A 21484-nucleotide genomic window follows, 5' to 3' on the forward strand; every position below is an offset into this window, starting at 1 on the left:
CCCCCACAGGCGCCATCGTGCTAAATGAACACTCTAGCAAACTGGTCAGAGACCATATCCGGGACAATGCTGTGCAGAGACTTGGGATAAGGCCACTGGACGAACATCAATATAACCAAGAACTGTAAAAGCCACCGGTTCGTGAGCATTGTAAACCGCTCTTTCCTTGGTTCTTGAAGAAGAAATATCAAAAGATTTTTGACTGTTTTGTTGACTTGTTTTGAATATTGTTGGTTTGTTAAGCGTTACTTTGTAAAAAAGTTTGTCAGGCAAAACTTGTTGATGGTCTGTCTCTGAAACGTTGGATGATCAAATCTGTGTCTTATCCTCCCTCAAGGTTCTTATTACATCTCACATTATTAGGAAATAAATTTTATATTTTGAACTAATTAACATTAGAGTTTTGCTTTTGACCAGAAAAGGGAAAAATTAGTGACACATTTTCTGAAGTGAATTTGTCAAAAGATAAAGTGACTCAGTTAAGTTTGACGAATTGGTCTTTGAGTGAGTGTCGGTATCGTTAGGCGAATTTGCACCAGTTAAGAAAATACAACAGAAGCCAAAAAAAGTTTTTTTACTTGTGTGGGAGAAGAAAGAAAGAGAGATGTTGAAATCTTGAAAACAATTTCTTGAAGATGACGAAAAGCGTTCACATGTCTTCTTCTTCTTCTTCTTCCCCCTTTCTCCCCGCCGGCTTTCCGCTTCCAAAACTTCGGTATTTCTCCATTTTCTTCTCTTTTCCGTTAAAGCTCCATTTTTTTTTTCTTCTCCTTTTATTTTCTTTCTTCTCTTCTCATTCTCAACTCTTCTTCATTTGATATCCCATGAAGCTTGTTAAGGTTCTCACTTGTTTCTCTTTGACTCCTCATTTTAGAGATCTTTGTGTTTTAAATTTCTGAAAAGTTTTTGACTTTTGATTTTGATTTATAAAATCTTACTAAACAGGGTCTTCGAGCTGGGTTGTTGTCTGTTTGGCTATCTGGGTTTCTCCTAATCGCTCTCTCTTTCTACGGCACTCAGCTTCTATCTCCTTCTTCTCTCGATGGCCCTTTCAGATACTCTTCCCGTTCCATTGCTGCTCCTCCTCCAAGAATCACCATTTTCACTGCTCTCCGTAGCAGCTCCTCCTTGGATGAAGATAGCCAAGCTTTTTTGGCTATTCGTTCATGGCTCGCTTTGTCTTCCCAAGTCACCGTTGTTTTATTCTCTCAACACAGCAACCTTTCTTCTGATTTTTCCTTCACCGACAAATTTGGTTCCCGTCTTCTTCTTGATTCCACCATTGATTTCACGTAAGCTCTCTCTTCTATTCCCACTCCATTTGATTCTTGCCTCACTAAGTTGCCTTTGGTTTATGAAAAGGATAGATTTTGGAGACATTTGACATCTCGCTTGTGTGTTTGAACTGTGTTAGGTTTCTCGGTACTCCATTTATACACTCGATGCTTGCGAGAAGTGAAGCTTATCAATCTGATATAGCTGTTCTGATGGATCCAGAGACTGTTTTACTTCCAGATTTCATTTCTGCTTTGAATTATGCTCACCAGCTTGATCGTGACTGGCTTCTCGTTTCTTCATCAGTGGGTATTCCCAGTTTCCCGTTCAGTTGGGACAACACAGGACATTTTTGGCGACAGGGGAATGGTAAAAGGGTGAGATTTGGGGAGGTATGGTGGAAACCTTTTTTTTTACTTGTTGATAATAATCTGATCTAATCCTCCCTTAATCAAATTTTGATCGCATTGTTCTTTCTTGGTGTTAACAGTTGCAGAAGATGATAAGCTTGCGGAGTTGGCAATCGAATTCTAGCGAAAGCAAAATGATTATGGCATGGAACACCGTTGATGTGCCTTTGCAATGTGGAGTGCTTCCACCATTTTTGTATCAAAGAGCAACTTATAATCAATGGATAATTAACGAGGCTATGTCATGTAAAAGAAGGTTTGTGTTTGATGCCACTTCCACCATATCGAGCTTTTACTTAGGCAATGAAGACAATAGGAGTGATAATAATGTCTCAAAACCGAAAGCAAGAAACTGGGAGTATATAGGAAACTCCCATCTTGGGCAGCTCTACGGGTCATTGTTCTCCAAGTCTTTCACTTTACCTAAGCTTTTGAAGTGCAACAAGCACTATATGTTCGTTAACGTTTCAGATCGTTCTGTTGATCTGTCTATATTGGAAGGAAAGGGTGTAGGATTTCGTAGGCGAGAGAAGATCTCAGCTTGTATCAGTAGAACTAAATCACGAAGCTTGAAATTAGATATTGTACAGAAGAAAGATGAGGCAGTGCCACAATTGAAGTTTCCTTTTGACCTGCAGTCTCTTCTCCCATTAGTTGCAGACAAGAACAGAACTGTTGTCCTTTCAATTGCTGGGTATAGTTATAAGGACATGTTGATGAGTTGGGTCTGCAGGTTACGCCGCCTCAAAGTTCCAAATTTCTTAGTTTGTGCCCTTGATGATGAAACTTATCAGTTTTCTATACTGCAGGTGAAAAAAGTCTCTTGCTTTTCCTTCTTAGTACATTGAGTGATAGTAACGTCAATATCGAGTTTATAATCAGTTAGTTTCGTGCAGGGTCTGCCAGTTTTCATTGATCCATACGCCCCTAAGAACATTAGCTTCAATGACTGCCACTTTGGATCGAAGTGTTTCCAGAGAGTGACCAAAGTTAAGTCAAGAACAGTTTTGAAGATACTAAAGCAGGGATATAACGTTCTCTTGAGCGATGTGGATGTGTATTGGTTCAGAAACCCATTGCCTCTGCTTCAATCTTTTGGCCCTTCTGTTCTTGTGGCACAATCTGATGAATACAACACAACAGGTGAATGATGATGAACTGAACAATTGGACCAAACCTTGTTTTGAATGCTAATGAATTGGTTTTATATTTGATTTTTTGCAGTACCTATAAACCAACCAAGGCGCTTAAACTCGGGATTCTACTTTACACGTTCTGATGCGCCGACGATAACAGCAATGGAGAAAGTGGTGAAGCATGCTGCAACCTCCGGTCTATCGGAGCAGCCTAGCTTCTACGACACTTTATGCGGAGAAGGTGGAGTGTATCGCTTGGGAGACGATAGATGTCTTGAACCAGAGACAAACCTGACCGTTCAGTTCTTGGACAGAGAGCTATTCCCAAACGGTGCGTACAGAGATCTATGGCTAAAGGAAGACGTGAGAGCAGAGTGTGAGAAGAAGCATTGCTTCGTTCTACACAACAACTGGATCAGTGGGAGACTAAAGAAAATCGAACGCCAAATGATGAGAGGTCTCTGGGAATATGACGCATCCATGAGGATGTGTGTGTAGAGTTATAACAAGGTTGGTTATAACAAGTTAGATAGAGACATACAAAGGCTCTTAGTATTAGATTATACAAAATTGTGTTTATGTATTGCCTTGATTATCAAGATAGTTTTAGGTAAATGAACTTGTAAACTTCAAATTATTGTTGGCAGAACAAAGATAAAAGAATATAACTGGTTTTGAGGATGTATTTTTCGTTTCATATGTACTCTCTCTCTCTAATGTTAATATGTACTCAATTTTTATGTATTGTATTATATACTTAGGGATTACATTATCGTCAGCCACTAACTCGAATATCCTTGAAAAACAACCTGTAATGGTTGCCACATAAACAAAAATAGTGTCGCTGTATAATGTGATCTGGTCGGTCCGAGTGCTCTAAATTACAGAATTCGTGGCTAAGTACAGTATCGTCACTTTTGTTTTGGTACGTGGGGTCACTGTTTCAGTATATTCACAATTGTGTTGAAAGGCCTAACCATTGGGTCCCCATCATTTTCTCATAAGTGCTACTTTTGCTCAAAACGTTATCGTGAAATTATGATTTTAAATCATTTTTAAGGCATCTATGTAATTGTATTTATAAGAGTTTTTATGAGATTATGCTAGGATTTTAATTTTGTTCTCCTCTTGTAATATCTATCTCCTCAGTAATAAATATCACGATTAAACAAAAAACAAAAAATATCAAGATTCAAGAATAGTAAGATATTCCAATTTTTCAGGGATGGTCGTTGTGGCCTTTTCAAGGGACCGGGTTACACAAGACAAGAGGCCTACGTCAACGGAAAACTATCAAATAACGTTTGACAGAAGAAATGTAGCAAAATATCTAATTTGTTTTCCCGTACGTATATACAAAAAAAAAAATGATATGGTTTTTGTATCCCAAAATACAAAACAAAAAAAGACATGGGAAAATATCTAAAATTTTATTGTATCACTGAAAATATATCTTTTTAAGTTTTAACCACAGATGAGAAGAAGAATCTATTATAGTAATGTACTGAGCCATTCAAAATTTAACGTCGGTCGAGACCGGTTAACTGTTAACAGTGTTTGTATTGGTTCCCTTTCCGAGTTCCGACTCCTTCGAACTACACGCGTCAAATTTTCATTTTGATGACGACTCACTTTTGGCCTATGATTTCGCTTTTCTTTCTAAATTCAAAGAATATTCCCTAAAAAAAAATTTACGTCGGCCAAATTTTATTTTTCGATTAAATATCTTTAATAAATTACGTGACAAACAAAAGAAAAAGAAAAAGAGAATAAAATAAAGATCATTACACTTTTATGTGTGTCTACGCTTTTTTCACACTCTTTTGAAAACTCTCTATATATAGCACATGAGTATTTAGTGTTGTTTTGGCTTCAAGAAAAGTTTATACAATACTTACTACTACTAAACCAAGCTAGCTTTGCAAATAACTGAGAATAGTTAAGAATATATAAACAGAAGTGATATGGTCCCGTCAACTTCAACAACCGTCAAGTTCCTATGTAGCTACGGCGGTAGAATCACCCCACGTTATCCCGACGGCAAACTCCGTTACCACGGCGGCGATACACGTGTCCTCTCCGTCACTCGCTCCGTATCCTTCACTGGTTAGTTTATTTAATCACTTTCTTGTTTTTACCACAGTTTCAACTCACTCTCCCTGATCATATCTCTCTAAAAAAACGTACGTGGTTTGAAAAACAGAGCTTGCGAGTAAGATCAGCGCGGTCTGTGGTATGACTGTGAGTACTCTCCGGTGTCAGTTACCAACTGATGATCTCGACGCGCTTGTAACCGTAACATCCGACGAGGATCTAAACAATCTCATGGAGGAATACGATCTTGCTTCAATGACGCCGATTAAGATCCGTGTCTTCCTTTCTCCGCTAAGATCAACAACGACGAAGAAAAACTCGTCTCCTACGTCTTCAAACGCGTCTACGTATTCGTCAAAATCGTCAAAATCATCACGCTCTCGTTCTCCTACGTCGTCGTCGCCAACTTATAAGGAAACGTGTCCGAGTTGTGTAGAGAGAACTATGCGTAACAATGGATGTTACGTTCGTAGGAGTCCAAGCCATAACCAATTCTACCTTATCAACAATTGATATAATCTCACTGTATGGGCAAAATATACAAGTCGCGAATTCTCTAATGGTGAGGATCAGTTTCGTATCAGCCAAAAGATATGTTATAATAATATGTGGCTCTCTGTAACATTTTTTATTTATTATGGATCCAATTATTATAAACCACGTGTAAAGTGAATGATGATATTTTTTCTTCCTTTTCGCGCTGTATCTTTTTTTTTCAGATATTTTCTTGTTATAAACCGAATTTTATTCAGTCTGGTTTAAGGTTAAGTTTAAATCGAACCGGTTTGGAAAGCCCCAGTTGAAGTTTTTTTCTATATATTATATACACATACTACCTGTGTTTCTGCTTCGCTTCTATACCTTCTGACTCTGATGATGGCTTTGTTGATTCTAATCCTTATATTTATAGTTGTTTTGTTTTCTTTGTACCGTTTTCTTATCAAGTTTCGCCGTTTTAGGAGTTGAAAAATCCGGTGAAAGCCTTTTCAGGAGTTCATCTCGGAAGAAGGCTTTTGTCGATTGACAACACGAAACTACTGCTATATATACTAGTAGCTTCAAAGTCTTGGGTGTTTGTTGGTCCAATCCTGACCACTAGTGGCTCTTCTTCATATCATCGGAATTTTTCTTCCGGTGTGAATGATCTCTTCGGGGAACGGCGGATGTTTTGTTGGCGATTTCGTCTTGTCCTCACTTTCACACACACACACTTGGCTAGTTGTTTCACCTTGTGCTTGTTACTGCTAGACGTCACACGTGGTATGGGTCAGCTGCCTGCGTCTGTGGGAACTCTATTTACATCTCAATTATATGGGAACTCTATTTACATGTTCAAAAATATTTTTGGTTTTTTAAGAAACCGAAGCGTTAGATTGATAGTCACATGCCTCGAACCAAAGTTACCTCTGATGGAACATGGCTGATGGATTTATGCCAGAGAAAAAGATTCCTGATGAGTATGAAATTGTACATCAAGCTATTTTTACGGACCCAGATGACCAAAGTGGTTGGTTTTACCATCTGTGTCTCCTATTCTCACTTCCTCTTGGCCTTCACATGGTTCCAGTGTAATTCTATCTGGAGTTGGGTGCTTGAATGGCTCTCCTTCTAACGTCACTACTTTTTGTTCTGAGACGGGTTCTGTTCCACTGATTCTCTACTTTGACCAAGCTGTTGGTGGAGTTAGCTCGTCGACTGTTACAATTGATTCTGAACTAAAAGGAAACGAGAACCTTGTTTGGGAACCAATTTCGAAATAAAAGCTCTCAAGTGTCTTGTGTCGTAGATTTTTTATTTTATTTTTTATCAATTCCTTTAAAATTCTACCTCAAAAGATATAATTTTGAGATGGTATTTTTTAACTAGAAAACAAAAAAAGAAGTCCTTTAGAATCATTCAAAATCTCAATTTTTTTAAAAGTTGTGATATATTGAATGAGTAGATTTCAAATAAGTTTTATAAGTAATTAATTGAATAACAAGAGATTTTAGATTATTTTAAATGATTTTACATAAATCCATGTTGAATAACAGATTTTAAAAGATTTTTTAAAATCAACAATTGAATAACAAGTGATTTTAAGAATATTTTAGAATCTTTTAAAATATCAGTTGAATACCCTCCTCTAACATTTTTTTAATAGAAACTTGAATAAGTTTTTTAACTTCAGAAAAAAATAAGAAGTTAAAACAATCTTATTGACTTGAATAAATTTTTAACTTTCTAAAAACTACTACTAGTCTACTATCTAGTAAATAAGAAGACAACACGATGTTATTGTTACGTTTTCTTAATTTGATAAGTTTTTTAAACTTAAAATAAAAATAAATAAGGAAAACGATGATATTGACTTGCGTTTATACAACAGAACTTTAATAAGTTCATTGACTGTAAAAAAAACAAACTGAAATAGGAAGGCAAAAGAATGTTATTGACGTTACGTTTTGCCCATAGGAGTAAGTTTATATCACTTCCAAAAACGCTGTTACGTTTCCGTTTTGATAATGATACTTAATTTTTTGATTCATTTTAAAAGTCGTCTTTCATTTTTAATTTACGTTTCTCTTTGTTGTATCCCTATTTGCCTATTGGTTTAATACAGTGACCAATGAGAGAAAACATGTAATATATGAAATAAAAATCTTAAACAACAGTTACACTGAAAAGAAGAGAGTAATAAATCTTTCTTATAAAAAAAATTGCATATATATACAATACAAAGAGTCTCACTTCTTCAAATCTTATTCAAAACCTCAAGTATTAATTTACATTTTCTTTACACTAATCATTTTGCATAAACTATAGTTAATAAAATTTGGGAGAAAACAAATAAACCTCAATGTGTATTTGTCGTGACAGAACACTTATCCCCGTCTTAGGCTTCTCTAGAGAAGAATGATACGACAATTAACACATATAGAAACTCTTTTTATCATTCTTCCCAAGAGAAGCGTGAGACCGGGGTTGAGATCTGCCATGACAAAAAGACACTTAATTAGTGTCATTTTGTTGTTTTCTCCGCGATTAACTCTATAGCTTAAGCAAATTATTAGTGCAAGGAATATGTAAATTTTGAGTTTTTTTTTTTTTTTTTTCTTAAAAGATGAGATTTTTCAAGTTCGATCGTAGATGCTTCCATCGTATCATCATTGGATACTCAAGACCATTCCACAATCTGGCTTATACCCAAAGCACGGAGATCACTAGAACAGGTTTGGTTGATCAATGCTCTCACCCATGGCCCGAGTGGCTAGATTTGATGGGTATGCTAGTGAAAAAAGGTTACTTTGGAGAAAGCTTGATGATTTCCAAGGAATCGAATCATATTCGTACCGCTTGTCTCAATTTCGCTCGCCATCGTTTTGCTCTCGTGAGGTAAATGCGATTTTATCAATTTGCACACCAGGTGTTCGACGTATTGCTGTTGGTAAAATACTCTCTCTCTCTCTCTCTCTCTATTAGTTGAAATTGGTGAGAATTCACAAAAGTTTGTATCTTTACAGATACTTGTCGAGGAAAGATATCAAAGTGATTGTTGGGTGTGGATGTCCTAGCATTGACAGGAAGGTTGTGAACTCAGGAAAGCGTTTAAGAGCTTATGTTGGCATTGATGAAGGAAATGTATGAGTTTCTTATTCTTCTCATTCTCATTTTAAGAGCTTTATAGTCACTTTTGAGGTTTCATTGGAAACTTACTTAACTGAGCTTAAATGTTTATTTTAGTAGGTGTGTGGCTCTTGCAACTTGAGAGGGAAATGTGAAAGGGCGTACGCACAAGCACGAGAAGATGAAGGTGCTCGAACTATTGATGTCATGCGTATACTGCTAACTCACGGGCTTGATTCCATTTCTCCTGCTGTGGAGAACCGTGCCTGTCAAACCAAACTTGTTGAAGATTCTGTGAGGAAGTTGCTGAGAGAAAGTGTAGCGTATAGCTTAAAAGATGTTGAATCTGCTGAGATTGAGACAGGTCGAGATGAGCTACAGCCAAATTCACAGGATAGTGATGAGAGAGACCCACGAAAAAGGCCAGGGGATTGGCATTGTACAGAGTAAGTAATCTTGCTGCATTTATCGATATATATACTATTTGATTTCACGTATACTAATTGTTATGCTCTCCTTTCTTATCTGGTAGGTGCAAGTTCCTAAATTTTGCGAAAAACATAAGATGCTTGCGATGTGATGTTTTCTCTGAGAAAGGCTGAAACAGTTGAGGGAAGAACAGAAAGATCAGCTCCCACTGAAGAAAGGAGACTGGATATGCCAAATGTGAGGACATCTTTCACAGTTTTATCAATCAGTGTCCAATCTGATTAGCAATCATGAAACCCCCTTTAAGATTTTTTGGTTTTGTACGTTTTACTTCCGCAGATGCAACTTCCTGAACTTTTCGAAAAACACAAGATGCTTAAGGTGCAAAGACAAGCCTACAATGCGTCAAATCAATCCAGGAGAGTGGGAATGCGAGTCGTGAGTCATCCTTCCTAAACCTTAAAAGCTAAAAGGTTTTTAAATCTTTGTTGGAGATTGATATTTTGTTTGTAAACATCATCAGGTGCAATTACATAAATTTTAGAAGGAACTCGATATGTTTGAAGTGTGATCACAAGAGACAAAAGGCTTCAAATGTCACTCCGGATTCAAAGACAGTTGCTGATCGTCACACTCACAGCGGAGTTACAAAGACCTGGAGTTTTGTAGAGGAAGAGAGTGGAGAACACTGCGATGAAGAAAAAGAAGAAGAAGAAGAAGAAGAAGAAGAAGATGGCTTCATGGGGTTCCCAGTGGAAGGAGGGAGAAGTAAAGTTTCAAGGAGTGCAGTAAAAAGAGAGCAATGGAAGTTGGAGATGACACAGAAGGTTAGAAGCAATGGGACTGAAGCGAAACAAGATACAAAGAAGGAAACAGAAGCAAGATGTTATGATCGGAGAAGAAAGGAACTCCTTGGTAACATTAGTGATGATGATGGAGAGATGGATGATTGGTTTGTTTTAAAAGAAGATAGGTCGACGACTTAAAGCTATTATCTAATTAGATTTGAAACCACATCTCTTTGGTTTTTTTTTTTCTAGTTGTAATTCAAATTCTACAATAGAATAGAAGAATCCCAAAGATGCATACATTTGCGTCCAACTTTTTTCCATCTTTTTTTTTTTTTTTTTACTGATTACTGTTTTGTGTGTTTTTAGTTTACGTCCTGGAAACACAAAGTAGTAGAGTTAGAGTTTGTTGGAAATTTCAACTAGAAAGTGAAAAGTCAAAACAGAGCAAGAACCACTGAACCACCATCCACCACCACAGCACCACTGTAATGGTTTGTTGCTATTTCTTCTAATTCAATAATGTGGGTATCACACGCGTCAGACCGTCTGACTCAGACGTAGACACAATTCTGAAATAATAAATTTGGGTAAATTAATAATTGATGCGTGCAGTAACATTATGTTACTGATGATTCTATAAATATTCTTGGAGTTTTAATATATTTTTTGGAGTTAATACAATTAAAAATTTAAAAAAATAGACAATAGTTGGAGGTGGTGGAGAAAAAGTGAGGGTCGCAAAATAACTACCGTGCGACTACGCGCACTTGACCACCTCTCTCTCTCTCTTTTTTTTTTTTTTTTTTTTTNCTATTAGTCTCTCTCTCTCTGTTTCTCTGTTCTTTCATTTCTCGAACCAAATCCTCCTCTTTTAGATACTGTTCTGTAATAATCTCAGCCAAATGGGTTCAGAGGAAGAGAAGGTCGTTGGTACGTCTTTAAAAAATCCAATTTCGTTTTTTTTTTTAGGTTTTATTTGGTTTTGGAATCTTGGGGTTTTATTAAAAGTGTTGACCTTTTATTTTCTTTTCTTTTGTTAATTGTTGTTGTTGCTTCCCTATGTTTTTAAGAGAGTAATGATTTCGATTATACAGATTACGAAAGTCCCGGTTTTTATTTTTTATGTGCAGTTCCGAGAAACTTTAGATTATTGGAAGAGCTTGAAAGAGGTGAGAAAGGGATTGGAGATGGGACAGTGAGCTATGGAATGGATGATGCTGATGATATTTTGATGCAATCTTGGACTGGTACCATTATTGGTCCTCATAACGTACCCCCCTTTCTCTCTCAAACCTCTCTTCTTCCTTATCATAACACAACTTGTGGTGGTGTAGATTGAATTGAATATAACAATAAAGTTTCAATTTTTCTGATGCTAAAAACAAGAAAAATGTTGTTATAACCTTAAAAGATGCAATATTATTGAGCTAGATAACTTTCAAGTTGAGCTATGTCACGATATGATTCTTATGCTGAGATCTTAGCCTTATGTAGCATTTTTAACCATTTTTGGTGAATGAAGAGACACAAATAGGGGAAAAAAAATGAAGATTAGTATATATTTTTTTTTACACTTTTGGTATCTGAGAAGTGAGATTAATAAGTTTTTGTTATCAGACTATTAGTATATTTGTTTACACTTTTGGTATATGTGAAGTGAGATTGATCGTTTTGGTATCAGACTGCGTATGAAGGAAAGATCTTTCAGCTGAAGCTATTCTGTGGAAAGGATTATCCTGAAACTCCACCTACTGTGAGGTTCCAGACTCGTATTAACATGGCTTGTGTCAACCCTGAGAATGGAGTGGTAAGCTCGAGCAAAACAACAACTTGTTTTGTACTATGATTTTTCAGCTGCATGCATATTTTTTAACTAGCTGGGTTAAACCGAACGTTCAGGTTGAACCGAGTCATTTCCCTATGCTCGCTAACTGGAGAAGAGAATACACAATGGAGGATTTACTGATTCAGCTTAAAAAGGAAATGATGTCATCGCACAACCGCAAGTTAGCTCAACCCGTGGAAGGTAACATTTTCCTTTTCTTGAATGGGAGAAATTATAGCGTTGCTTCTTGTTTTGAAACCATTTTTGGTTTTGCTCTGAGCAAAGAGCCCCCATTCTGTATCTTTTCTAAGCCAAACCAAACGTCTCATCAGGTCACGAGGAAGGGAGGACAGACCCAAAGGGACTAGTGGTGAAATGTTGTGTGATGTGAAGGGTGGTAATGAGGAATTTCTAAGAATTAAAAAGAGACAACAATGTATATAAACAGCAATTAACGCTTTGAGATGGTCCTGCTACAGAACCTTTTCTTCCACAGGCCTAATCCTACCCATTTGATTATGTATTATTATGTTTATGTTTGAGAATATATCCACCAAAACAGGTGCCCTTATATAAATAAACCTCCACTCTGCTTCACTTTATTGCTCTTTTACTTGTGTGTTTGGTTAAAGATCTCATCAAAAGAAGGGCCTTTGCATATAACTGATAAAGCAAAAGCTGGAGGTAAGGATAGAAATTAACTTTATTCATATTGGCAGATTGATGAAAAATGTTTGGTGGAAGTCATGTAATTGTAGACGCGTGCTACTACTCTTTGGTATCTTGCAGACCAAACTTTAAGCAGTGCGAGCTTAACCAATACAATACATATATCCACCAAAACAGACCAAACCAATTCAAAAGTATCTTGGATTTGATTGATAGTAGAACTTGAAGTGGTTAGAGATTGAACACGCTCTTGATATGGACGGGTTTATAATAAAAAAAGTTAAATCAAGTGAGGCAACAAAAACCGTCCTGTATAATACTCGACCAACTCTTTTAACCGCCAATTTAAACCGATTCTACAAACTGTTAATCGTTTGTTGAAGTCATGTTAGGAGATTAAAGCTGTTAATTCACTCAAGAAGGCAAGACCAATATTTTTAGTCATGCCTTAATGATTCAAGGGGTTTTAAAAAAAAAAATTTGATTCCAAACAAACTTCATAAATTATTGAAATTTGAGGATTTTGAGCTTGTCAAATAAAAACATTTTCTATGTTGTGGATTAGATTGTCTTTTAAATGGTTTGAATCCATCCTTCTGGTGTATGTTACTTAATTATGGTGTTGTGATTTTTTTTTTGAAGAATAATATATAGTGTAATGATTAAAATTTGGAAATGTTTCGAGGGAATGTTGTGGTAATGTGTAGAAGCAATAACCTATACCAAATGTGAATGTGAAGAAGAGGAATTTGTATAGCCTTCTCAATTTCTCATCATCAGCCTTTGGAAAAGATGGACGAGAGATGATAATAAAAGCATAAGGAATCTGTTGCACTCATCTTTACGCAATGAACCTTTTTGTTACTTCACTCTTTCAAATGCGTGTGAATATTAATACCGTTACTTAAAGTTCTAACCATCTTTAAAAACATTTCTTGTTTAGACTAGTTTTTTTATTCAAATCAAGCCTTAGTTAAAAACACTTTTAGAAACCCCGTAATAATTTTGATAATGTACTTTGACAAAATAAGTAATTGTTTAGTCGTTCACATATACGCATTACTATAAGAAGAAAGGTGAAAACTTTCATGTACGCGCATTACTAGAAGAAGAAGATTGAAACTTGGAAGAAATTAAATTAGTTATGTATACATGTTTTGTCGCTAAAGGATTATCACAAATTAAAAGAAACATCTTGAAATTGTAATCCAGAATTTTATTATGTTTACTTTGTCTTTGATCATTTATGTGAAATTGTAAACTTTTATTGTTACATGCACAATACTATTAATTCTTTTAATACCCAAATTAAATCTGGTACACCTATGGATTATGAACTTTTAATTCTTTTAAAGACCACTACAAATTTTGAATAATTATGTAGATATAATTTAATACAATTTTGTACATATTTTAAAAGCTAATTGGACTATGTAAGGAGCCACAAATTTTTTCTCTAATTCTCAACACCATTTCACTGGATTGACCATCAGCTGATATAGCTAGACCAAAATTGTAGTTTAATGGTTGTAATTAGTATCGTACATATCTCACCAGTCAGAATTCAAATTGGCGTAATTATAAGTGTTACTGAAAAAGAAAAAAAATCAACCAGTCGAACCAACAACACACCTATCTATCTAAAAGAATCGGTCTACCGGTCTGCGAACATGTACTTGGTCAAATGATAAAAATAGAGCACACCGAACTTGTTTATTTTGCTAGACGGCACCATTTGATACCAAATATATATTATCGTCAAAATACTCAAAACTATTATTTGATTACATTATTGAAGTTGTCATACTCATATTTAAACTATGGATAAAACTAGCAAGTAGCATTAATGTTTTTGTAGACGCAGAGCCTTTGCTTGTCATACACACACGGTCACGCGGAGCTGATTAGTACACAATTGTCCATTCATTGATCAAATACCCATTGAGTTAAGTGTGTATGCGTTAAAATAAATATAGAAAGCGACTAGAAACAAGAACATTACACCACGAAACACACCTGTGTGGTGGCATATACCCTTTGCCTTTAATAATTTCCATTTCTTTCTTTTGTTCTGTACTTAAAATTCATTTTAATTTCTCCTTTAAAAAAAGCCTCTTTATTGAGCCAAGAATTTAATATTTATACCCACCACCATACCTTCATTGATCTCTCCTTTGCCGTTAAGTAATGTATAACACTATTTTTGTATAACCCTCGTTCAACAGAGCTCAATGTGTTCATATGTAAATTAATTAACCTTCTCAGTATCGCACGATATATATGTATACACACTTGTAATTAACCATCTTTAGTCTTAGGTAACGACTTATTGATTATAAAAACCGACGACGGCTATGGGAAACGAAAATATCCAGGCAAGTTTTGGATTAACATAAAACACAGAGAAAAATCCGATTGTGCTATATAAAAACGAAGACGATAAAATGCTTACTTCCTTTTTCTTTTTTCAATTAATAATTAAAATAATTAAATAAAAATTAAAAAAAGCACAACTTAGAGCATTGAACTATTTAATTATTTTCCGAGTAAAGAATAATGTGAATTATTAATTGAAAAAAGAAAAAGGAAAAGGAAGTAAGTATTAAGCGTAAGTAACGTGGTGCCCGACGATTCCCACTAATTTTATCGTCTTCGTATACGATCAAAATTAAGTACGACGATTACAAATATATATACACTACATTATTGGCCGCACTAGATGGAATCGAATCTTTAATCACGTTGTTTATTGTAATACCAATAACATAAAACAAAACAGTTAAAATTAAATATCTCTAAACATATAAAAGAAGCGTTTGTTTCGCCATCCTCTTTAGTCTTTTCACTATTTTCAGTTACACTTTTATTTCTCTCAACAATTTATTCGTTTTCTCTCTTTCTCTCTGATCATGGCTTCCTCTATTTCCACTGGTACTTTTCTTTTGTTTTCTAACATTCATATATGTAATTAGTGATCACTCATCTGTACAATTAGATCGATCTTTTAAACATTTTTCTTGGTTGTAGGGGTGAAATTTGTTCCAGAAGAAGACAATTTCTTGCAAAGACACGTCGCCTTTTTCGACAGGAACAAAGATGGTATCGTTTATCCTTCGGAAACATTTCAAGGTACGTTCTTAAAAAATGTTTTAATCATCTCATGATATCTAAACCTAAATTTGTATTAGAGAATAGAGATATTTTGTTTCTACATGTGTGTGTGTGTGGCTGTTATTAACTTATATATGGTCTTATCAAGATATTTTGATATATTTACTGTTTTTACTGTCTGATCTTGAAAAAACAAGAACAGGATTTAGAGCAATCGGATGTGGATATTTATTGTCAGCAGTCGCTTCTGTGTTCATAAACATAGGTCTCAGCAGCAAAACTCGTCCGGTAATCTGAAAATTATTGGTAAAGTTAAATTATAGTTTCATACGTTACAAAAAAAAAAAGAAAAGGAATCAAAGTTATGTGTTTGGTTGTAGGGTAAAGGATTCTCGATCTTGTTTCCTATAGAGGTTAAGAATATTCACCTTGCCAAACATGGCAGTGACTCTGGCGTTTACGACAAAGATGGACGGTATGGGTTTTATTTGCCTAATAAATGCATATATTTAGTGGTAATTAGTTGTTGAATTTTGGGAAATCTAAATAATTTTAAATTTTGCTAGGTTTGTGGCTTCGAAGTTCGAGGAGATATTTGCGAAGCATGCACACACACATCGCGATGCTTTGACTAACGAGGAACTTAAAGAACTCCTAAACGCAAACAAAGAACCTAATGATCGTAAAGGATCGTAAGTATCGAACCGGTTTGGTTTAATTTTGTCTCTCATACCAAAACCAACAAAAGTATGATCATATGAATATCAGAATATGAATAATCTATGTGACTTAAAAATGCAGGATTGCAGCGTACACGGAGTGGAAGATATTGCACTATTTATGCAAAGACAAGAACGGTTTGTTGCACAAAGATACAGTGAGAGCTGCCTACGATGGCTCTCTTTTCGAAAAACTGGAGAAACAAAGATCTTCTAAAACTCCTAAGAAACATCCATAAATCTTAATTTAAAAAAGCTTATTCTGCTTGTGGCGATCTATTTGTTTATATGAAAGTTATTACTTCAATGTTATATGTAATTACGATGGTGTGAAGATTGCAATGTGTTTAGTTTTATGAATTTATAGTTTTCGTATATCTGATTATTTGTGTACGTACTTGTTCAGATGTTTGTATCTTATAATTCCAGTAAAAGTAATGTAATTTTATTTGAACACAAACATATCTCAAGTTACATATATTGTTTTTGATCACGAAAAGTACTTATTTAATGATTGTACATCTTGTAAGCCAAACCAGGTTAGTCCAATGGTTTAAGTTCATCTATAGAAACGTTCCAAAGTTATAAAGGGATTTAATTAGGATTATATTTTAAATATTTTGCGCCTGTGATATATTTTTTTTTAATAACTCAGGAGTTATCTTAAAAGTTTCCTAGGCCCAAAGACTAATCTTCTCGGGCCGGGGGAAATCATGTTAAATATCGAACCCCCGTAGTTAATGCTACTCGAACCCAAGTGGCTAGACTTTCGCCATTTACCATTGGACCAAGACGACTTAGTTACGCCTGTGACATTTGTATCCAAACCAGACAGAGAAGTATCACTATAAGAAAATAAATCAATTTCCAACCACGGTATTAGTAGGAACTTTGTCGAAAGCCTTACAGTTCCACCCACGATCATAATACTTCGAGCTAAGAGTGATGTTCAAGATTGGCTTCTTCACATTCCCCTGGCACTACAAAACTTTTGAATCAAGGACAACACTCGTTAACTTGGAACAGACCAACGTCATCAACAGTTAAATGTAACTATGATGCGGCTTTTTATAAATACACTAACCAGATAAGATGAGGATGGATAGTTAGAGACGAAAATGGTATATCAAAAGATTGGGGATCACAAAAACTAGGTACAGCAACTTCTCCCATAGAAGCTGAAGCAAAAGCTCTATTGGCAGCAATGCAGCAAGCTTGGATCAAAGAACACAACACACATCTGTTTGTTTTGAAGGAGACTGCCAGCTACTCACAAAAATACTTCACAATACACACCTAGATATCTCCATTGAAGAAATTATTCAAGACATTAGATGGTGGGAAGCACGGTTTAACTTCGTTCAATTCGTTTTTACTAAGAGATGTTGTAATACTATTGCATACCTTTAAGCAAAATTTGGATGTCTGCATTTTCTATTTTAAACTAATGTATTTGGACTATACCAATTCATGAATATAAATCACTCCTCGACGGGAAAAAAAAAAACAAAACTTGGCAACTTTGTCATTAATACAAACACATGATAAATACAATTGTATATTGAAGTGATATAGATTAGAATAAAAGCACAAGGTAGAGTAATGAACACTAAAAATATTCTCCTCGTAACAAAAAATGACGAGGATTATTATTGAACAATTGTATGGAAGTATCAGCGAAAGCAATCTCGTGATACTTATTTACTCATCTTCGTTTAAAACCATGAAAAATTACACACATGGTGACATAAAAAAAAAAAAACTTAACTTAATTTACTAAATTATTATTTTGGATAGTTTTTGAAAACTTGGGTCTGAGAAATTTTTGATTATTTTGATAAATTTAAGTAAATTTAAAAAAATTCGAAACAATACATAATTGTGCCAAAATATTATTCAATATATCAGAATTTCAAAAATGGCATACTCATCATATTATTGATTAAGCTACCAAAGAAGAAAAAAATAAGTGACTATAAATTTTAGATTATATTCTTATATTAAATTTTGAAATTGCAATTTCAATTATTCTTTGACTTAGATTTTTTAATTATTTATATTGTTTTAATAGTTTAAAAATAAAAGAATGGAAGGATATTTCAAGTTCATCAAATAAACCATTGAAGGATACTTCAATTTTCTCAATTCATATTTTGTTTATTAGTATAATACTCCATCTGTTTCACAAAGAGTGTCATTTTGACATAATGCACACAAATTAAGAAAATTATTTAAATTTCTGTTTTACCATTTATAAATACACTAAAGTTTTTTCTTTTTTTCTAATTAATAAACTCAAATTATAGGGATAAAAATAAATTTAATCTTAAATTTGCATTGGAAACATAAAATGACACTCTTTTTGTAACAAGAAAAAAATGTCAAAATGACATTCTTTGTGAAACAGATGAAGTACTTAATAAACTATTAATTATTATTTTTTCATTGTTTTGATTATTTTTAGTTATTTGCCTATATTTTCAAGTTAAATAATTAATAATTTACCTAGATTCTAGCAAATCTCAAAAATAAATTCAACCAGATTTTAGCCATTGCAATCTATATACAGAGTTATTTAATGCTAGGTGTTGTACTAAAAATATTAGTTTAATTATGCAATTTATTCATCCAGCTCTTACTGTTTAGACCCTATAAATATTAACAATGGCAAATAATCTATCAAAACTTATTCTCATTATCTTATAATAACATATAATGAACACTCAAGTCTCTAAATATAAAAGATGCTTGTGTTTGCCTTCTCTTTATTTCACTCTTTTCATTTACTTGTTCTCTCAACCTGTGTTGTTTAGTTTTCTCTCTCTCTCATCTCTGGCCATGGCCTCCTCTAATTCAAATGGTACTTTTTTCCAACATTCATATTTGTAGTTATGTATCTTTACCATTAGATCTCTCTTAAAACGTTTTTGTGTGGTTTGTAGAAGTGAAATTTGTTCCGGAAGAAGATAATTTCTTGCAGAGACATGTCTCCTTCTTCGACAGAAACAAAGATGGCATCGTTTATCCATCGGAAACATTTCAAGGTAAGATCTTACAACCAAACAACAAAAGTGTCCTTATCATCATCAGTCTTGTTATATCTAAAACTAGATTTCTATTAGAGATCTTTTGTCTTTTGTGTGTGTGTGTTATGGTATTATCCGTTAATAAAGAAAAGGAAAATCTTTTATATATTTACTAATTTTATTGTTTTAACATGACAACCAAACAAAAATAGGATTTAGAGCAATCGGATGTGGATATGCATTGTCAACATTCGCTTCTATGTTCATAAACATGGGTCTCAGCAGGCAAACTCGTCCGGTAAATATTGTTATAGTTAAAATATAATCTCATACGTTACAGAAAGAAAAAGAAAAATAATCAAAGACGTGTTTGGTTGTAGGGTAAAGGGTTCTCGTTGTCGTTTCCGATTGAGGTTAAGAATATCCACCTTGCCAAACATGGCAGCGATTCAGGCGTTTACGACAAGGATGGACGGTACGGTATCAGTTAAACTATAGTATAATGATACCTTTTGTGATGGTTACTAATACTTTATTTATTGTCTAATTTCTTTTAAAAAATATTAAAGATTCGTGGCTTCTAAGTTCGAGGAGATATTTACGAAGCATGCTCACACACATAGCGATGCTTTGACCAAGGAGGAACTCAAAGAGCTCCTCAACGCAAACAAAGAACCAATTGATCGTAAAGGAGGGTAACTAATTTGGTTTAATTTTATATGCCCAAAAACGCGATTATATGAATGATCTTTGATAATTTATGTGGACTGACAATGGCAGGATTCTAGCGTATGCGGAGTGGAAGGGATTGTATGATTTGTGCAAAGACAAGAATGGTTTGCTGCAGAAGGAGACAGTGAGAGCCGTCTATGATGGTTCTCTTTTCGAAAAACTTGAGAAACAAAGAGCTAATAAATCCTAAGATACATGCATCCATAAACAAACGCCTATCTCATTTATGCTCGTGAATCTGTTTGTTTTTGAAAATAATATCATCAAATCTTTATTATTATTAGATTAATACCTGCGCTACGCAGCGGAGTTGTTTTTTATTTTTTTTTAATATTTTTATTATATATGTTTTTGAAAAAAAAATTGTATGTTATTTGTAATTAAAAATCATGAGTAAACATAGTTTTTGATGGTGTTTATTGATAATGTTTTAGTTTTTAATGGTTTAGCCAATGAAATAATGAAGAGAAGTTAGAATTTGTGTCCCTTGGATTCACTCGGATCCTACGGTTTGAAAATACGTCACGTTAGCTATCTGAATGATCTCTTCCCATTGGCTCTCGTTTTATGTATATTTTTATCCCATTTTAATCTTTTTGTCTTAATTTGAAATGGTTTAAAATACAATTATTAAATAGAAATGTGTTATAATAATGAGAATATGATCATAATATTTTTTTTTTAACAAAGATTTCAATTTATAAGTAATTTTTTTACAAATAAAACCATAAAACACAATGTAAACTATTAATGAAAGAAGGCTTACAACTAAACAATTTTTCTATTTAATTTGTATATTTGTAATATTATATTTCTTCCTATTGTATGTTATTATAATTACAAAATATTTTTTAGTTTCATTTTATTTTGTTTATTTATAAATAATAAAATATGTCTTAATATTGAACTTTAAACCCTAAACCCTATACCCTAAACCTTATACCGTAAACCATGAAATCTTGAAACACATTTCACAATTTTTCAAATAACAAAGTAATATACAAAAAAACATTTAAAACTTTTTACTTAAATTTTATTTACGAATTATGAAAATATGAGGCATTAATATATATATATATATATATATATTATGATACATTAGTTTATTCCATTGTTACTTGTATTTTTTATATATGTCAAAGCTACAAAACTATCTTAATTGTTGTTTTTTATAAAAAAAAATAGAAAATTTAAACATTTCATCAATCAATAGGATTTTAACAAATCCAAGTTATTCACTCTAAATTGAGGAAGGAGAGAAAAATGGCCCATCAAATATGTAGTAAGGTGTAGTGTAAAGAACAATTCTTGGGTTCACTCCTAAGGTGAACCTCTTTGTTCACTTCTCCTTATTTTAGCCAATAAGAATCTGACATGTAATAATACATTTAAGAACATATTCATTCACCTTCTTATAGAATAAGGAAACACAATTTGTGTACATTATTATAAAATTAAAAACTTCAACCGCTTAATTTATAAACCCAAACTGATATATAATTTCATTCGAATTGTAAAATCTAAACCCTAACCATCTCATTTGTAAACCCAAACCGACATATAATTTCGTTCTAATTGTAAAATCTAAACTCTAACCTTCTCATTTGTAAACTCAAACCGACATATAATTTCGTTTTAATTGTAAAATCTAAATCCTAACC

At 33.8% G+C, this 21484-nt stretch overlaps 5 protein-coding genes and 1 pseudogene across 6 annotated transcripts; all 6 read left to right on the top strand.

Annotated features, from left to right (window-relative positions):
* LOC104701704 (beta-arabinofuranosyltransferase RAY1-like) lies at window positions 621-3516 on the top strand. 2 transcript variants are annotated; one of them, XM_010417446.2, is made up of 6 exons: window positions 621-715; window positions 946-1292; window positions 1415-1667; window positions 1766-2494; window positions 2582-2828; window positions 2910-3516. In XM_010417446.2, exons 3-6 carry the CDS (start codon window positions 1443-1445, stop codon window positions 3317-3319), a joined length of 1611 nt encoding a protein of 536 aa, XP_010415748.1. In that variant the 5' UTR covers window positions 621-715; window positions 946-1292; window positions 1415-1442; the 3' UTR covers window positions 3320-3516. The 2 variants fall into 2 exon arrangements, with proteins under 2 accessions (XP_010415748.1, XP_010415747.1); XM_010417445.2 differs by lacking the exon at window positions 621-715 and adding an exon at window positions 739-839.
* Window positions 4666-5666, top strand: LOC104701706. The gene is made up of 2 exons (XM_010417448.2): window positions 4666-4927; window positions 5025-5666. The coding sequence occupies exons 1-2, from the start codon at window positions 4786-4788 to the stop codon at window positions 5426-5428; spliced, it is 546 nt and encodes a 181-aa protein (XP_010415750.1). The 5' UTR covers window positions 4666-4785; the 3' UTR covers window positions 5429-5666.
* Window positions 7783-10051, top strand: LOC104701707 (annotated as a pseudogene).
* On the top strand, window positions 10470-12168 carry LOC104750905 (ubiquitin-conjugating enzyme E2 variant 1B). The gene is made up of 5 exons (XM_010417449.2): window positions 10470-10671; window positions 10872-11011; window positions 11423-11548; window positions 11641-11767; window positions 11899-12168. The coding sequence occupies exons 1-5, from the start codon at window positions 10644-10646 to the stop codon at window positions 11955-11957; spliced, it is 480 nt and encodes a 159-aa protein (XP_010415751.1). The 5' UTR covers window positions 10470-10643; the 3' UTR covers window positions 11958-12168.
* Window positions 14944-16521, top strand: LOC104701710 (probable peroxygenase 4). The gene is made up of 6 exons (XM_010417450.2): window positions 14944-15166; window positions 15263-15364; window positions 15549-15634; window positions 15727-15821; window positions 15913-16038; window positions 16148-16521. Exons 1-6 carry the CDS (start codon window positions 15145-15147, stop codon window positions 16302-16304), a joined length of 588 nt encoding a protein of 195 aa, XP_010415752.1. The 5' UTR covers window positions 14944-15144; the 3' UTR covers window positions 16305-16521.
* On the top strand, window positions 18776-20213 carry LOC104701711 (probable peroxygenase 4). Its single transcript, XM_010417451.2, has 6 exons — window positions 18776-18925; window positions 19008-19109; window positions 19304-19389; window positions 19472-19566; window positions 19661-19786; window positions 19872-20213. Exons 1-6 carry the CDS (start codon window positions 18781-18783, stop codon window positions 20011-20013), a joined length of 696 nt encoding a protein of 231 aa, XP_010415753.2. The 5' UTR covers window positions 18776-18780; the 3' UTR covers window positions 20014-20213.

Source organism: Camelina sativa, chromosome 7, assembly GCF_000633955.1.
Source record: "Camelina sativa cultivar DH55 chromosome 7, Cs, whole genome shotgun sequence".
Lineage (NCBI taxonomy): Eukaryota > Viridiplantae > Streptophyta > Magnoliopsida > Brassicales > Brassicaceae > Camelina > Camelina sativa.

Excerpts from the sequence above, each read along its gene's own strand:
- LOC104701704 (XM_010417445.2), top strand. Across the intron at positions 1,668-1,765 it reads AAAGGGTGAGATTTGGGGAG|TTGCAGAAGATGATAAGCTT; the intron begins GTATGGTGGAAA and ends TGGTGTTAACAG. Across the intron at positions 2,495-2,581 it reads ATCAGTTTTCTATACTGCAG|GGTCTGCCAGTTTTCATTGA; the intron begins GTGAAAAAAGTC and ends AGTTTCGTGCAG.
- LOC104701706 (XM_010417448.2), top strand. The coding sequence starts at position 4,786 with ATGGTCCCGTCAACTTCAACAACCGTCAAGTTCCTATGTAGCTACGGC. Across the intron at positions 4,928-5,024 it reads TCGCTCCGTATCCTTCACTG|AGCTTGCGAGTAAGATCAGC; the intron begins GTTAGTTTATTT and ends TTTGAAAAACAG.
- LOC104750905 (XM_010417449.2), top strand. The coding sequence starts at position 10,644 with ATGGGTTCAGAGGAAGAGAAGGTCGTTG. Across the intron at positions 10,672-10,871 it reads AGAGGAAGAGAAGGTCGTTG|TTCCGAGAAACTTTAGATTA; the intron begins GTACGTCTTTAA and ends TTTTATGTGCAG. Across the intron at positions 11,768-11,898 it reads GTTAGCTCAACCCGTGGAAG|GTCACGAGGAAGGGAGGACA; the intron begins GTAACATTTTCC and ends ACGTCTCATCAG.
- LOC104701710 (XM_010417450.2), top strand. The coding sequence starts at position 15,145 with ATGGCTTCCTCTATTTCCACTG. Across the intron at positions 15,365-15,548 it reads TCCTTCGGAAACATTTCAAG|GATTTAGAGCAATCGGATGT; the intron begins GTACGTTCTTAA and ends AAACAAGAACAG. Across the intron at positions 15,635-15,726 it reads TCAGCAGCAAAACTCGTCCG|GGTAAAGGATTCTCGATCTT; the intron begins GTAATCTGAAAA and ends GTTTGGTTGTAG.
- LOC104701711 (XM_010417451.2), top strand. The coding sequence starts at position 18,781 with ATGAACACTCAAGTCTCTAAATATAAAAGATGCTTGTGTTTGCCTTCT. Across the intron at positions 18,926-19,007 it reads GGCCTCCTCTAATTCAAATG|AAGTGAAATTTGTTCCGGAA; the intron begins GTACTTTTTTCC and ends TGTGGTTTGTAG. Across the intron at positions 19,787-19,871 it reads CCAATTGATCGTAAAGGAGG|GATTCTAGCGTATGCGGAGT; the intron begins GTAACTAATTTG and ends TGACAATGGCAG.